Here is a 16,081-nt window from a genome sequence, read left to right on the forward strand (position 1 = left end):
CAACTACGAATTACACTCAACATGGAGCTAACAAGGCAAACTACTGCACGTCCTTGTTGCACTCCGTAGCTTCCTCCTTGCCAGTGTCGTCTACCACCTCCACAACATCGGGAAGCATTATTTCACCCTTTGTCATCTCCGCACCTGTCGCATCGTCCAAAAAGACTGCCCTACCAACATCGGGCTGAGGCGTAGTATTGAGTTTGGCGCCGGTGGTGCTAGACTCGCTAGAGCTGTCAAGTGGAAGCCGCAGCAGCACACGGAGGGCCAGTAAAGGCAGCTCCTTCTGACACCCCCATACAAAAGCAGCCCCTGTAAACACAACCCCAAGCACGAAGAACACTTCCCCCACAAGGTAGGCGGTAAAGTCGCCAATCGTGCGATCGAGAAGAATGGCAACGAGCCCTTTCGCCGCGGACACCCACGCTACGGTTGACCATCGTGGATCTGCTGTGAAGAACTCAAGGAAGACAGTGGTTGAAACCCATGGAAAGGCTATATACAGAGTCAAGTTGTACAATTTAGATAGTACACCAACAACTGACAACCCAAAGAGTGTAAATATCAGAACCGTGTGCGCAACAGTGTACCTCAAAAGCACCACGGAGTGCAGCTTAGCAAACAACGTCAGCATGACCATGTATTTGCCACCAGGCCAACGGCCCACAAAGCTTGTGTAGCCCGTACCATCACGGGTGGCGATGTCGTGTAATTCATTTCGCATGGCTATCAAAACAATGGCCGTCTGAATGAGTGCCACAAAAGAGTGGGTGCAAAATGTCGTGCCAGTGTAGAGAGACACTACGCAGAATAGGCCGTTACAAACAGCACAAACGGTGGCAAAGAACACATTGACCATCCTGCAAACACCCGAGAAAAACCACCACAGCAGCCCCCACGCAGCCTGTGCCTCCGCAGCAAGCAACTCCTTCTGCAAGCGATACAGATATGCAAGCGGAGAGCAGAGGGCGTCCCCAATGCGAGACAAGTCGTAATCCAGAAAAAAAAGCGACAGCGTTTGAAGCATCCAGGATAAAGTAAGCTGCAGTGCACCGTACAGTGTCTGTAACGGCCAGCGTACGACCACTGTCAAAATCACTTGTACAATATTTAGGCAGTACAACACCAAATGCCACTCTGCGCGCAAAGTCCAAAGAAGCACGCGCCAAAGACCCGGGACGAGCTCCAACGCATCCAGCACCAACCGGACCGTCTCGAAGACACAATCGACAGACCTAACACCAAGTTGAAAGCGCTGGTCTTCAGCGTGCTCCAGGAGAGATTTCGCACACAAAGTCGAGTTAGTGCCCTTCACAGCGCGACAGTACGCTCCCGTCACAAACACGCCCACGTCCTCCAATAGCTGAAGGACGTCCGGCATGAGGTTCCAGCACGTCCAAATTATCGTTTGGACGAAAGCAAGAGAATTTGCGACTACTGTAGCTGCGATGGGGATGACGACACGGTCGGCGATGAATGCAGCGCCTTCGGGTATGTTCCGCACTGCCATGGGTAAATACCATACGCAGCGAAAGAAATATGGTACTTCAGCCCTTAACGCCGTCGGGACAAGGGTAGGATCCCCCACGAGCTTCGAGAAGCGATAACTCACCGCACTAGGAAGGCACAGCAAAACGTCAATCTCGTCCTTGAGAATCGACTTACCAACTGCCTGCAGTTGCGACAAAGCGTCAGCACATTTGTCTGCATGGAGAATGCTAACCACAGCCTTGAAGTTGCCATCAGCATAAAACTCTACGGTAACGTTTTCAAATGTTGTGCTGGCGTCCAGGGTTAAGCAACGGGAAAAGGTTTTCCCGTTGCTATTGCCATCCCTAGCACTCGAAGGGAGGCCACAACGCAGAGTGACATCTTCCAACCGACCACTTTCTCCGAGAAGAGCCACCTGGTGCAAAGGCAGGAAACCTCCGTTAGCACCATCACCAAGACAACTCTCCATGGAACCGATGCGGGTGTTGGTGGCAAATGAAACTAAAGTGTGACGCCGCATGCCTAGTTGTCGTGTCACGGCGCCGGCTTGAGTGGGAATTGTACCAGCAACCGCCCCGCTGCATGGCTGCCGTGTCAACGTCACGTCGTTGTACATCACGAGAAGATGTTCCGGACCGGTGGCTTCCCCCGTTGGCCAAAGGGCTATTTGTCCACGGTACCGTGAGGTCCATGTCCTAGCCTTAGGTGGAAGTGTGACGTGAACGGTGTGGCTGAGCTGCTCCAAACACTGACCGGCCAAGAGGAAACAGAATAAGAAGGTGGTAGCGCCACGCTCCCACGTCCTCACCCCAGAAACCAGTGCAAGCCCCGCCCCAGCCGATACAAGAAACCATGAGATGCTGGAGAGTGACAAGGAGACCAGCAAGCAAACAGGTAGACATATGAGACTAATGTAATGCCATCGGAGGTTTATGAACCACGACGGAAGCCGGGATACGGTGGACGCAACATGTTGCACCAAAAAGACAAGTCCAATTGTAGCCAAAGAAACACTGAAAGCGATATGCAGATCCCTCTCCTCCAATGTTACCCGCATGACGATATCTGGTGTCCTTCAAAAGTTCTACGCCAGTCCACTCTACTTCTGTAATCAACTAGGTACAGGTCGGTGTCCCCCTTCCCCCCCTCCCACGTCCCAGAGAATTACCCTTGGCAACCAGTGCCCTTCTCAAAGTCGCACCTCCTTTCCTCCCCCCTCTGGAGGCACACATTTGGATATAAACAAAAGAAACCAACCGAGAGAAAAGGGAAATGGGGATACGCAAAAGTACGTGTACATCATGGGGTTTAAGTGAATTAAGAACCCTGACGTCTGAAATTGGGGTGGAGCATCGTCTTTGTTACGATGCCTGTGCATATATGTGCACGCAACAAAGGATAGGTGGTTCAAGTGGAAGAAGGGGCGATGAAAAATTCACGGGCACCAACGCAACAGCGGAAAGAAAAATAATCGCACACTGAGAGGCGAGTTCAGGGGTAGTACAACCAGAAAAGGAACAGAGGCAAGAAAGAAAACGCTGGCCCCATACAAATGTGTTCAAAAAAGGGGGAAGAAACTTTAACACAACAGTTCCGAGCAAAATTAAAACGTCAAGTCTCTCAACCATCCACTGATTTTTTCGGTATGAAAGTAAAACACAGTGCCACTGGTGATATTTTCAAAGGGGACGTTTAAACCAGGCACCACTTTAATACTTAAAAAGAAAAAGGGGAGTGAAGCGGATATGCGAGAGGAAAAACTAGTCCCAAATCAAAAACCACAATACGCACAACGTTATATGCGAACTTACACACAGGGAGGCCCTCATGGAAAAAAGTGCATTGTTTATGCCTTTGAGTCACAGACAGACAGGTACTTTCTTGTCGTTCCCTTTCTCTCTCCAAGAAACCGAATCACTAAAAGCACTAGAAAATTTGCTTCGCCACTAGCAACTCTCAGTGACACGCGTATTTACCTCCCGCTTAATGCGTTCCAAGTGACCCAGTATCTCGATCTTCCAGTTGCTGCTACTCTGCACAGCACAGTTTACCCCCGTCATGTCACTACTGCAGCCAAAAGCGTCCTCCTCACTTCCTACACTTCCACTGCCTACACATTCGGGCGCGGCCACCAGACGCTGCTGCACAACTTTCCACCGGTCGGAATCCTCACGATGCCATTCAACGACACTCGCCGACACCTCTCGAACAAGTGCCATTGCTGCATCATCACTATAAGCATTGGTGGTTGCCTCACGCATTACACATGGATATGCTGATGCGCCTTCGGCAACAACAGGGGCTCTGGAAAGCGTTGTGTCCATCCGCAGGCAAACGTTGTCAACGAATCTGGCGTATTCTTCACCCACGATGGAATGCAACGCGTGTATATTACTTTTGTCAACTTTGTTAAGGTGCCAAATCATCAAAAGTAACACCCCGACTTCGACTGTATCTCCTCTAGTAACGGCGTTGCCGAGGTGAAAAAGAAGAATTCGTATCGTTCTCGGCCTATTCTCGTTGGCCTCCAACACCTGCCTAAGCGCCACGGGTTTCAACTTGCCAAAAGCTTCCGTTGTTGTCAGGAGCAAGTAACTCAGATGATCACGCGTCTCGAAGAGGCGGCTGTATTCCCTCATGCGCATGCGAACCCACGAATCGTTTCTAACGGCTATGGCATTAATGCAGTTCACAATGCTCAACACCAATGGAACGGGAGGTGGGGAAAGGATATCCTCGATGCTCCGAAAGAGGAGGTCGAGATTCTGTACGATGTTCATTGCTTCTGCACGGTTGCTAAACCCGTGGTGATTCAACGCAAAGTGTGAAGCAATATCTTCGAGGATAATCCTCCTGAAAATAGTCGGATGTCTCCCCTGAACGATATCGCGCACAACACCGGCGCTGGAGTTGCAACCAAGGTCCCGTATGGCAAGACGGGTGGCCGCGCGGCGAATACGCTTCTCGATACCGGCGAATATCCGTGGCCTCTGGGATGCCAAAAGGCCTTCGCCGGTGTAGCTGCTTCGTGAAGTCGGACTCGCCATCACGTGCTGTATCGAGTCCCACAGTAACGTCAACCACGGGAAGGTCAACAGCATTTCGCTGCTCTTGGGACAACCCACAATTTTCTCAATGTAGGTCAGCACCCGAAGGGCAACTACGGCCGGTGACTCACGCTCTCCGCAGACTGAGGAGGAGGAAGGGATACCGGTGAACGAACTCCCACGCTGGACATTACCCTGCCCAGAAACAGCGAACGTGAACTCCCCCGTAACGACCGCCGCGTCCAGTATGTCCTCACAGGATTCTTCCATGTGGTTATTCATGTTCTGAAGCAGACGCTCGAGGAGGCGAAGAAGTGGGTAGATCACCTGGGGTTCCCGAAGTACACCCTCACTGTATGCCCGGACACGGGACAACTCATGAACCTCGCACAGTTGATACTGACTACAGTCGCCTCCAGAACCCTCACAGAATGATCCAAAGCCGTACTCCCGCCGCGCCATGCGCAACGGCTGATGAATCAGGCAGGGCAAATAACCTTGCGAGCCAACCACATGCAACCGTTTTTCGGTTGTTGATACACCAGCAACTTCATGAGGTAAATTGTCTCGTCGACTCCCCAAGGACGCAGTCCGTATTTGTCTTGCCCTTTCAAGGCCGCCGCTTGCTGCGGGTAGGAATGCTCCAAATGCCATTTGAAACAAGCAGTTGAATGTGGCCATACCAATGGGAACACATGCGGCTTCAGGGCCGGCCATCACAGCGGCAAGTACCTCATACCCCCGGCTATTAATGAATTTTTTGTGGGAATCCTCCCTGCTGTGAAGCATCAGAGACAGAATGCGAAGCGCTAACACCCGAATAACCTCACTACCATGACTCTTCCCCCCAGCCAACAATATCAGGAAGGAGGCGCCAGTGTTGTCAAAAGCACTCTCAATCAAGTCACATACAGTGGTGTCAGTGCGCGCGATGTCAAACAACATATGAAGCACAACCGCCTTTACACGTTCATGCGTTTTGCTAACGGCCTCAATCAACAGAAATTTCAACACTTGTTCAATCTCCCGCGGTTCCTTGCACAACCTTTCCACAAGAACGATCAGATTCCCCACACATTCTAGAGGAAGAGACACGCTCATATTCAGTAAGCGCTCAAAACGACCGGGGACCAACCGGAATATTGCAACATTCTCTGGGAAGAGGAGTGTATCACTAAGTTCGCGCAACAAGCACGATGCATCGTGTGGTCCAAGCCCCCCTCTATCAACGAGATCGAGCATCAGAGAGAGAATGCTTTGCGTGGTATCATGGTTGCGCATTATCTTTCCACCGCGCGGGATGGTACAGGATATCAGGAGCGCGGGTACATCAACTGGCAAATGACGCCAGGAGAGCAATGCCCCTCGTAGCCGCTCAATAACACCCCCATCTATGATCCGGTCGATGCCCCCGTCTATCGTGGATAACTTCATTGTCGTGCAGAGGAAGCGCACGCATAGCCTGGCAACTACGGGAAAACTCTCCGCAGCTGCCCCGGCCCCCGCCACGGTCCGAACCGCCCAACCTGCCACATCATGGTGCGCGAAGATTTCACCCATATTTGGTGGCAAAAACGTAGTCAAATTTGACACAGACAAGTTCTGGGGTCGCTGCCTGATCTCATCAACAACCTTGATAATGGGAACATCCTCCCCGAAGGAAACTCCGCACAGCACGTTCAACGGAAGGTAACACGACGCCGCCGCTTCAGACAGAGACTTTGGGCCCAAATCGTACAATTTCATGACCTCCTCCATCGTTAGCGCACGGTCCAACAGCTCCATGCTCGCGGCAAAACCGAAGAATGAAGGGACACCAAGAACTCCACCAAGAGAAATTTTCACCACCTTCTCCTTTGAAACGGCCTCATAGGTGTCATGGGGAAAGCGCACCTCCGCCCGACATCCGTTGACGCACACCGTAAAACCTGCGGGATGCTGCGTGAAGACAACATGGGACCATGTATCAGCCTGAAATGAGACACCAGGTACCTTAACGTTCGTTACCTCTTCGAAAATACGGAACCGAACCACTAAACCACACAACCGGCCGTTGGCCACGATTACCAGGGTCACTGACACGCCACATTGCGCATATTCACAGCAAAATAGGGGGCTCCCCTCACGCCACACGCACTTCGGGTGCAACCACGAGACACAAGTGTAGGTTGAAAAGAGGCTGCCAAAACGGTCCCAATCAAGACTGCACCTTATGCAACTGGCGCCAGAAAAGTACAGCGCACCCCGAGGAAACGAAGTGCAGCCGAGTACGTGCAGAAACGACTCTACGATGTTAACATCAGCCGCTAACACGCGTTGCGAACACATTTTCCCCACCCCATCCATGAGCCTCTTCATCACTCTCTCATTTGCATGGAGTGATGTGAGTAGGTTCAGCAGAGCTACAGAGGCTTCAATTGACCGAGCACTCAACGGATGGATCGTGCACGACAAGACACTCGGAGACTCCGCACAGGAAAAAACACTCTCCTCATTGCTTGCAATGCATGCCAAGAGAGCGTCAATAACGGGGCCCTCTGCAAGCACCTTGGCGTTCTGGGGTGCGGCCGTGCAGAGCAACGCAAGTGTGAAAATCACATATCGATAGATGCAATCTGTAATATCTCCTCCTGAGTTCACACAAAGTAGGGCTTCGGCAACGAGTGAACAGCCATCCCCTGTGAGTACGCAGTCAAACAGCAACGAAGCCAACTGCCAAACACCCGATGACTCGCCCGTCATCAGCGTCTCCCAAAATGAGGGAAACGATTCAACAGCCCTGCCGGTGGGTCTAACAACCGCCAAATAACTCATGGAAGGAGCCAGAGATGAAAACGTCGCAGCCAGTGAGGAAGTCTTTGGGTATATCACACTGTCGGCAATAGTACCGTGACATTTAAGGCTTCCAAAGAAAGTCTCCCTGCTGCGGGAGAAACTGTTGGTTGCTGCGACCTCGACTAGAACGTCCACGAGCACAAAAACCCACGTTTCCTCACTTCCAATGATAGGACCGGCGGAGCCTCCTGGGTTACTCGTTGGCATTTCCATCTCAAGACGAAGGTTGTGCAGACTCGATGCTGTTCTGACCCACGCCGCCATGAATTTCTCACGATGTCGACTGCGACACATCGCCTTGCTCTCCGCGCAGCTGCGTAGTACAACCTTCAGCAGATCGAAATAAGCCAGGCATCCCGTTAACCGTATCCCACGAATATCCTGTTCCCCAGTGGCATCTCCAGCGAGAGCTGAACATGTGCAAATAAGGTCGGACAGGAAGGCATCTCCGTCGCGTTGAAAGAGGGAGACCTCTTCTTGCCTCGCGCCGTATTCACCGCGGGAAATGGCAGCAGCGAGAACTGAAACCAAATGCACTTGCTGGGGCACAACCGAAAATACTCTTCCTTCCTCACTACACTTCAGCAGAAGCGAACGGGAAGCGGAAACGCCTTCCCCCAATAGTGCCGCGTTGTATCCCATAACGTCCGCCAACGCTGTGGAGAAGGCCTGCCGCATCTTCTTGCTCAATGGAACGTGAACAAAGAACTTCATCATATGCGTTACGATGCCACGCTGAGAAAACACCTTCGCGGCACCTTCACCAATCCTCTGAAGAAGCTCTGACAGCAGTCTGGCGCATCCTATCAATGCCGACTCACCAACATCCCTCTGCTTGTCGCCACGTGTACCAGGAGCAGATGGGGTTGACAAAATGTAAGGCGCGTCACCTTGGCGGTGTGCAGGGTGAGAACCGTTTCCACCATATTCTGCATGCTCAGCGGTCGTTCCACTACAACAGTTAAGCTGCGAAACAAGTTCTTCACTGAAACTTGTCACCCACAAGTCAACCGTACGCAGGTCTATGGACGCTTGCCTCCGAAAACAGTCCTCAAGCGTTTCTAAGGTCGAAAAAAGTATTTTTTGTTGAGATTGCGCCCCAAGCTGAGGAAATGACATGGCTCGCCGCACTCCGCTGACGGCCTGCCGTGCTAAAAAGAGCAGATCCTCTTTGCTCAGTGACCTCATCATCCGTCAATAGAAAAAGGGAGGGAAAGAAAGTGACGGTAAGACGCAAGCCACGGGGCGAAGAGGGACCACACTTTCCCCTTTGGGTGTACCTGGTCCTCCCCTTCACTCTCGCTATTAATATATATAAAGATACCCGCCACTGGAGTGTTCCTTCCCTAGCCCTTCAACCTACTTAACAGGGCACTTTCTAAACCCTTCTCAAGCAAAGAATGTGTTCACAAGAATTCAAGCAAAGGGAGTGTAAAGACAAAAAGGAGGGGTTAAGTAACTCTAGCAGGCACATTTTCGGAGGAGACAGAGTAGAGCGGATGTCAAAGATTTTTTAAAAAGAAAAAAGAAGACAAAAAACAACAATGGCAGCAATGGATGCGTTCAGTACTTTATGTGCCTATCTAGCAATGTGAAAAGGATCAAGGAAAGGGCTCTAAAATAGTCTAGTGAGTCTCCTAGCGATCTGTCTTTTCTCACTCTTCCTTATCATTCTTCATAATCAGCCCCCATCCATGTCCAGAGGGGCATGGTCGAAATAATGGCATGGCAGAAAAAACGTGGGATCTATAAAAAATATCGCTCTACCGAACTAAAACATTGCACAGCATGGCGATGACTTGGGACGCCTCTGATTAGGCAGTGATGCACACACCATATCAGATCCAGTATACGTTCCCACTGAGCGGCCACTGCCGCGACAAGCTGCACCGTCTTGAGAAGGCATGTTCTCACCAGAATGCCGCGCGTTGCTCCGCTGACTGACAACACGGGAGTTCTCAGTGGTCACATCCCTCATCTCCTCTAGGGAGGGAATGGACAGTACCCTCCAACCGGTATGCGTCTCATTGGTGCGGCCGGTGAAGCCGCTGGATCCCGGGGGCCACTCCTGCGTCCCCTCGGGGCCCCTCGTACTCTCCCTTGCAACTGGAAATGCCGAAAAGGCAGCCGTTGTAGAATGCGGGTCCAAGTGCAATGCTCCGACCGGCATTTCAGCGGAACCCTGCTGATATGCATTAAGAGCATAGGGTGATTCCATTGCGTCCTCCATCGGTGGTGGGGAATAACCCGGATTTGTCGACACAACTTGAGACGGGGGGGATTCGAAATGTGCGACACTTGTTGCTCTTGTGACGGCACCGCTCAGACAAGGAGAGGGAGCAGTCGTTTTGGGAGGCGCAATGCCTCGGGACGTCCGCTCCTGACTGCTAACAAGTCCCTCGAGCACACCTGGAAGGGGTGAAGGCTCCCGCTTCCTCCCCTCAGCAAGTGGTTGACGGGCCTCGCTGACAGCAGAAGTACTGGGACTCCGCGGAGCGGTGGCGTGCGGTGGGGCCCCTCTTGCCCTCGAACTGTCACCACTCATCTTAGATTCCGCCACAACCGTTTTTCTGCCCTTGTCGGTTGCACCTGATGAACGAGAATGAGGTGGGAAGTCCTGTCCACTGATCCTCGATGACTCCATAAACCTGGACCTGCCGCTCGACCGCTTGGACGAGACGACTGGATCCACAGGCTCCCCGTCGACGGCCAGGCACTTCATCAGTAGTTCCTCCAAGTCACGCAGCTTAACGATGTTAGTACCGTGAGGATCCAAAAAGTCTATGATAGCCTCTGCTTCACAAGATGTTAATTCTGACGCAGCCGAGGTCGCGAGGATTATGCGGAATTCAGTTCGGCTTAGTTCCCCATTGCCCCGAACATCAAAGGCATCCCTGTAGCACTTTATGGTGGCGTCATCAAGCGCCCTCGTCCCCTCGAGCATAGCACACATCTGAAGAAATAACGGATATGTCACGCGGCCACACCACCCAGTGGTAACGGAAACGACCTGTTGCAAGTAGTGAGCAGTGGGATAGTAACCCATCTCGTGTGCTGCTGCCATAACAAAGCACGGTGGAATGAAAGCATCGCCATCAGGTGCGACAATATGAAAGGTGTTGAAAACGTCCCCAGCCATTGCCTTAATCACACCTGATCCCCTCGCTGAGGCGGTCATTGGGAAGAATACGTAGATATATATATATATGTCAACTATACACAATAATAAGTGTTCAACGAGCCGAAGAAAAAAAAAGAAAAGAAAAGGGAAAGAAGCTATGCAAGAGCCTCCTGCTTCAGCGCGGCCATCCGCATTCAAGACACTTCACCAGAGCAAAGAAATACACGGGTCAGCTGGAAAAAAAAGGATAAACAATAAGACTAATAAGAATAAACAATGTATCTATCGGGTGTCGCAACATCCTCATAGAAGCTCACGGTGTCTGGCAATTTGCTCGTCTCTCAACCTAATTGCCTCCTGCAGTACGCTAATCTGCTCCGTTTGTGCTCTTAGAGTGTTATCCTTCGTAGCAAGCGCCACAAGCACTCGCTCGTTAATGCTCGTCAATTCAGCATTATGCTTTTGTTCTATGCTTCGTTGCTCTAAAGCGGCTGCGTTCTTCACAGCCTGGAGCTCTATGGTGACTTTCTCCAGCTCATGCTGCATGGCACCCACTTCCTCCACGTGTTTGATCTCAAACTGACGCAGTTTTCGCTGCCACTCCGAATCTAGCACATGCATCCTTGCCTCATCCTCAGCTCGTACTTTCTCCTGTATCTCCTTCACTCGCTGATTTGTTAAGTCCGAGGTTTCGCGCAAACGTGACATTTCTTCCTCCTTCCGTCCAATTTCCTCTACAACACTCCTCAAATTGCCCTGCAGCAGCTCGACTTCCGCCCGAAGCCGTTCATTTTCGCGACCCATCTGCGCACAGCGGTCGCGGAGGACGCTGTCGGCCCCATGTGATTCCATCAGGGTCTGTAGATGTTGCTGCTCTGCGCGACGGGTAACCTCTGCAACAGCGGCATCACGCTCCGCCTCGAATTTATGCCGTAACTCTTCCTCGCGAGCGGCCAAGTACTGCACATTGTACGCCTTCGTCTCTTGCTCCCGTCGGCTGAACTCCAGCATAAGTTTCTCTTTGAGGTCAGAAACAATCTGGTTCGAGTTGGCCGTAATGTTCGCTACCTCCCGGGCTACCTCATCATGTATTTTTGCCTTTTCCGTTGCAGCGGCTTCACGTAAAGTGAACACCTCTTTTTGCAGCTGTGAAATTTCGCGCTGCATCGTATTCTTCCGGTCTTCTGCAAATATCTCCAAATCGTCGTGCTTCTGCTTAGCGAGGCGCCGCTCCTCCTCCAACTGGCGATTCACGCGGTCCATCTCCTCCTTGAGTCGATCCCGGAACTCCTGTTGCTCTCGAGCCCGAGTTGCAGATGCCTCACGCTCCAACCGCGCCCTGGACTCTTCGAGTGTCGCCTCCTTTGCCGCAATAACCTCATCCCGCTGTCGTAGTTCGTTCTCGAACTCTTCCCGCATACGCGCCTTTTCCGCCTTGTGCCTGTTCAACAACAACACGATATCAGGCTCTAACGACTGGAGGGTGTTCTCCTTTATGCGTTTCGCCTCGGCTATCCTCCACTTCTCGCGAGCAGCCTTCTCCTGAGCTTGCCACCGGGTCTTAAGTTGCGCTATGGCGGTCGCGTTCGCAGACTCAAGTCTGGCGATCTCCTCCTCCCGCCGAGACATCTCTTGCCGTAGTTGAGACGTAACAGACTCCACTGCCTGGGTCAACTGCGACCTTTCGCGCTGAAACTCTTGCACCACGCGTTCGTAGTTGCGCTCCGTCTCCCGTAGCTTCTTGCGGAGCCCTTCCAGCTCGTTGCGAGCCGCGGCTTCCTGGCTTCCAAGACGCTCCGCTTCCCTCTCCCGCGCCATCTTGACTCGCTCCTTCAGTTCTTCGTTTTCAGCCCTCAGCTCATCATTGCTGAACTGTAAGGCAGATATTTTAGCCTTGATACCGTGGTAAACATCGCTGCGAACGTCGGGTCCACACCCTATTATGTGCGACGTAAGACATGAAGCCGAACCGCCAAACGGTGGTAACTGCGTAGAAGGCTGTAGTAGGGCAGCCGACGGTGCCAACGCCACACCACCATCCGAAATATTTGCTGGCATGTATACGTCACGGCACGCTGAAGGGCCAAATGATGCGGGAAACGGGGGTCTCGTAGAAACAACGTCATCTAGGTATGAAAGAATGTTCGACACCTTTGCCTCGTTAAGCTCCCTGAGGTCGGAAAAAACACTACTAGTCGCGGTTCCTCCACCCCCTGCCGTCAACCCCAACCCACCAGTTCCTGACATATGTCCAACTGGAACCCTCAATCCCTCACACACATCCATGCCAAACTACGCCGTCTTCCTCAAATGAAACCTACAAGGTTTGTTCAGGTGGTCGCCACCGACACCGCACAGCTGCTGCCGCTGGATTTCGTTTCCTTCCTTCCCTTTACCGTCAGGCAGATGAACCAAGGAAAGAAAATAGATCAAGTCGCGCAATGGAAAATCAGTTTAGAGAAAAATGAAGAACAACAATACCGAAATCAGTGAGTGGAAAAGCACGGGAGCAAGAGAACAATGACGAGCATTAGGTTCCGTGTAGAAAAAGCGACGCAAAAGCACGGGAAAAAAGCATATCAAAGAAACAACAACAGCAATGACGAAAACTAAGAAAAAAAGCAAACATAAGGTTTGGTGGTGCCCAGATAAATAAGTGAAACTCACGCACGGCGGGACTTCGTCATTAAGGAAACCAACGAAGAAATCTTGGAGACGTGCCGCACGGTCGGTCGCCCGTGTGGACAGTTCCACGGCTGTTCCAGCTCACCCATTCGGTCCACGACTGACCGCATTTTCTTCTCACTAAGCATCGTTCCAACCATAATGCTAGAACGGCATGCCTTAGTTGCCATTGAGTGCCACACACATCGCATCGGTTTACTGATCGTATTGTAATGCACTAACTGCCTAATCAGCTCTACGACGTTCTGCGGGTCCACAACCTCGTAAGGAATCACAGGCACTGATAGCACCAGCAACTTATTGGTGTCGTCACTCCGCTGCACGATGAAGCCGTGTTGCCGCAGTTCTTCAGCATGATCAACAGCCAAATCCACAGCCTGGGGCTCCATCGACACAGGTACTGGAGAAAAGAGGGGTTGTGGCCTGGCTACATAATGACTCATTAGATGTTCATAGTTGCCTTTCTCATCGGCAGCGTGCTGGTCGATCACAAAGATGTTGTCGTCCAGTGAAGTTACAATGAAGCCATGGTTGAACTGACCATGTACAACCATATTTTTGAACGACTCCTTCCCCAAATACAACGTGAGCTCCTCCTCGGTTTGTTTCTGAAGCCTCGAAAACTTTCGAACACCTCCCCCATCGGAAGGTTGGGACGGAGCCGCCCATTCTCCAAGGGAGTGAACCAGTGGCATCTCAGCCAAAACTGAAAATGGAGGAAACCTCACAGAAGAGCGAGGGGGACCGGGTCGCTGTTGATTCGTATCGTCGGTAACGTAATTCACAACTGCATCATCAGTCCCCATCATCTCTTCCGGTCCGAGCTCCCGGGGATCTTCTTCACCCCAGCTGCTACCATCAGTGTCACCGGTATTTCCTTCTTCCGCTGAGGACTCCAACCGCTGCCTCTTCTGGGTTGGCTCAAAGGTCAAGGGATACTCCAAGACTGATTCAACAGAACCTGCAGAACGCTCCGATGGTGCACGGTTGGTGGTGCTGGTTGGGGAAGCGGTAGCATCAGGGGAGGATGTCCGTCCAATAGGCGAGCTTCCAGACAACAGTTGACTTAAGCAAACGGAGGGCTGCACCTGCGCCACCGCAGCATTGTCAATAAGGTTGTCTCCCTGCGATGTTTCCCGCCGCTGATAGATGAACTGTGCAATAGATGTAGCAGAAAGAGGCGTTTGTGTAGGCATTGTCTCCTGTGTGTTCCTGCGCTCCGGTACGTGTCTCCATCCGCCTTCGTTGCGCACGGGCAGATCTATTCCGTCAGTTGATGCCTGGAACGTTCGAAGACCGCATGTACGAACCTCCCCAGCATGTCTCTCCTCATCCGAAATGAGAACTTTGCGTTTGTCAGGAACTAAATTCACATCGTAGGGAAGTGACTCACCAGAGCTGACATGCAGGAAGAAGGCAGGAAATGTGCGCTGCGCGGCGTTTGGCAGGGATTCGGCGTAGGCATCGTTAACCGCCTTGGCCATCATGGGGAGGTCAACAAGCCTCCCATCCAGTGCAAACACTTGCATATCGGAGGAAAGTCTGCCGGCATTCCCCTTCGAAACATAACCCGTAATTGTCCCAAAAGTCAGTTCCCACTCCACACGCTCCATGTTGGCGATAACACGTCCACCGTACGCCTCAGCAAGGGCTCGCTGGGGGTCGCCCGTCCCCGTCAACGACACCAGAGTAACGGGGGCACTGTCAGGTCCCGCACGATGGGTCATCAACAAGCGCACGTGGGGGTGTGAAAGGGCGTACTGCTTCATCAGTAGGGTAGCGGCGAGAAGCTGCTTCTTCCTACCCCGTACGAAATCCTTGTGACGCACCGGAAGAGCCGCAAAGAGTTTGCTAACGACAACGGTTGTGCCTACGTCCCTCCGTTCACTCGTTACCTTTACAGTCGTACGGCGGGAATTACTGTCGTACGCGATCAGTAGTGCAGTAGGTCGGGTTGATTCTGACATTGTGCATATGGACAACTCGCTAAGGTGAGCCAAAGAGTGGAGCGCTTCGCCACGAAAACCCAGTGTTTGCGCCGCCTGCGACGAAAGACCACTGTCGCCCCCCCTTCGTTTTGTTGTCGCCCTCGAGGCTAGCAGGGGCAGGGAAGCATCCTCTTTCAGTCGGCCCTCGCTGTCTAGCAGATAAGATAAGTTCATGCCACTTCCATCATCTTCCACGGTAATATTTCCAGCGCCGCTATCCTCCACACGTATTGCAACGGTACGGGCACCGGCATCTAGGCTATTCTCTACCAACTCTTTCACGACGCTGGAAAGATTCGTAATTACCTGCCCTGCACTCAACTTGCGCGAACTTCCCTCGTCCAAAAGGGTAATCATGCCCCTTGCTTACCTCTTTCTTCACAACCTTCTCCCCCCACTATGGGCGTTGCTCTATCTTCAAATTTATACGCTGTTTCAATTCCGCAAGGAGGAAATTGAAGTCTTTGGTGTCTCAGGATCATAGAAAGGTTTCTCCGACTGAGTGGCGGAAGAAATAGAAAGCTTGGAGGAAAGGAAAGAAAGATCAGGGGGAAACGAAAATAAATGTTTGATCCTCTTTCTCAAACCGAGACCAGGGTTCGGCAACAAGCGCGCAATGGTGCACGTGTGGGGGGGGGCAGCAGTGTGGCTCCACATCGAGTCGTAAAAAGAGACGTTAGCACAGAAAAATGAAGAATAAACGTCAGAAATATCACGAGGTGTTCCTAAGTGAAACAGCAGGTAAAGAAGTCGGTAAACCTCGGTGGCTCCGTAGACCCCCGTCTTCTTTAGTCCATCTGCTGCATGGCCTTCTCAGCAGCGGTCACCTTTCCCTTTGATTTGTCGGTCTTCGTGCTGCGGTCCTTGCGCTCGAGGATTGCCTTCCGCCTGGTGTTGAGCTTCAGTTTCGTGAT

General features: G+C 52.0%; 5 protein-coding genes across 5 annotated transcripts; all 5 read right to left on the reverse strand.

Annotated features, from left to right (window-relative positions):
* Positions 1 to 40: 40 nt before the first annotated feature.
* On the reverse strand, positions 41 to 2,548 carry TEOVI_000195800 (uncharacterized protein; the record flags this gene model as incomplete). The annotated part of the gene is made up of 1 exon (XM_067225110.1): positions 41 to 2,548. One exon carries the CDS (start codon positions 2,546 to 2,548, stop codon positions 41 to 43), a length of 2,508 nt encoding a protein of 835 aa, XP_067081211.1.
* An 889-nt stretch (positions 2,549 to 3,437) lies between these two features.
* TEOVI_000195900 (uncharacterized protein) lies at positions 3,438 to 8,564 on the reverse strand (the record flags this gene model as incomplete). The annotated part of the gene is made up of 1 exon (XM_067225111.1): positions 3,438 to 8,564. One exon carries the CDS (start codon positions 8,562 to 8,564, stop codon positions 3,438 to 3,440), a length of 5,127 nt encoding a protein of 1,708 aa, XP_067081212.1.
* Positions 8,565 to 9,144: 580 nt separating this feature from the next.
* On the reverse strand, positions 9,145 to 10,551 carry TEOVI_000196000 (uncharacterized protein; the record flags this gene model as incomplete). The annotated part of the gene is made up of 1 exon (XM_067225112.1): positions 9,145 to 10,551. One exon carries the CDS (start codon positions 10,549 to 10,551, stop codon positions 9,145 to 9,147), a length of 1,407 nt encoding a protein of 468 aa, XP_067081213.1.
* Positions 10,552 to 10,797: 246 nt separating this feature from the next.
* On the reverse strand, positions 10,798 to 12,780 carry TEOVI_000196100 (uncharacterized protein; the record flags this gene model as incomplete). The annotated part of the gene is made up of 1 exon (XM_067225113.1): positions 10,798 to 12,780. The coding sequence occupies one exon, from the start codon at positions 12,778 to 12,780 to the stop codon at positions 10,798 to 10,800; it is 1,983 nt and encodes a 660-aa protein (XP_067081214.1).
* Positions 12,781 to 13,157: 377 nt separating this feature from the next.
* On the reverse strand, positions 13,158 to 15,524 carry TEOVI_000196200 (mismatch repair protein PMS1, putative; the record flags this gene model as incomplete). Its single annotated transcript, XM_067225114.1, has 1 exon — positions 13,158 to 15,524. The coding sequence occupies one exon, from the start codon at positions 15,522 to 15,524 to the stop codon at positions 13,158 to 13,160; it is 2,367 nt and encodes a 788-aa protein (XP_067081215.1).
* Between the last annotated feature and the right edge of the window lie 557 nt (positions 15,525 to 16,081).

This window comes from Trypanosoma equiperdum, assembly GCF_001457755.1.
Source record: "Trypanosoma equiperdum strain OVI genome assembly, contig: ctg_455, whole genome shotgun sequence".
NCBI classification, from domain to species: domain Eukaryota; phylum Euglenozoa; class Kinetoplastea; order Trypanosomatida; family Trypanosomatidae; genus Trypanosoma; species Trypanosoma equiperdum.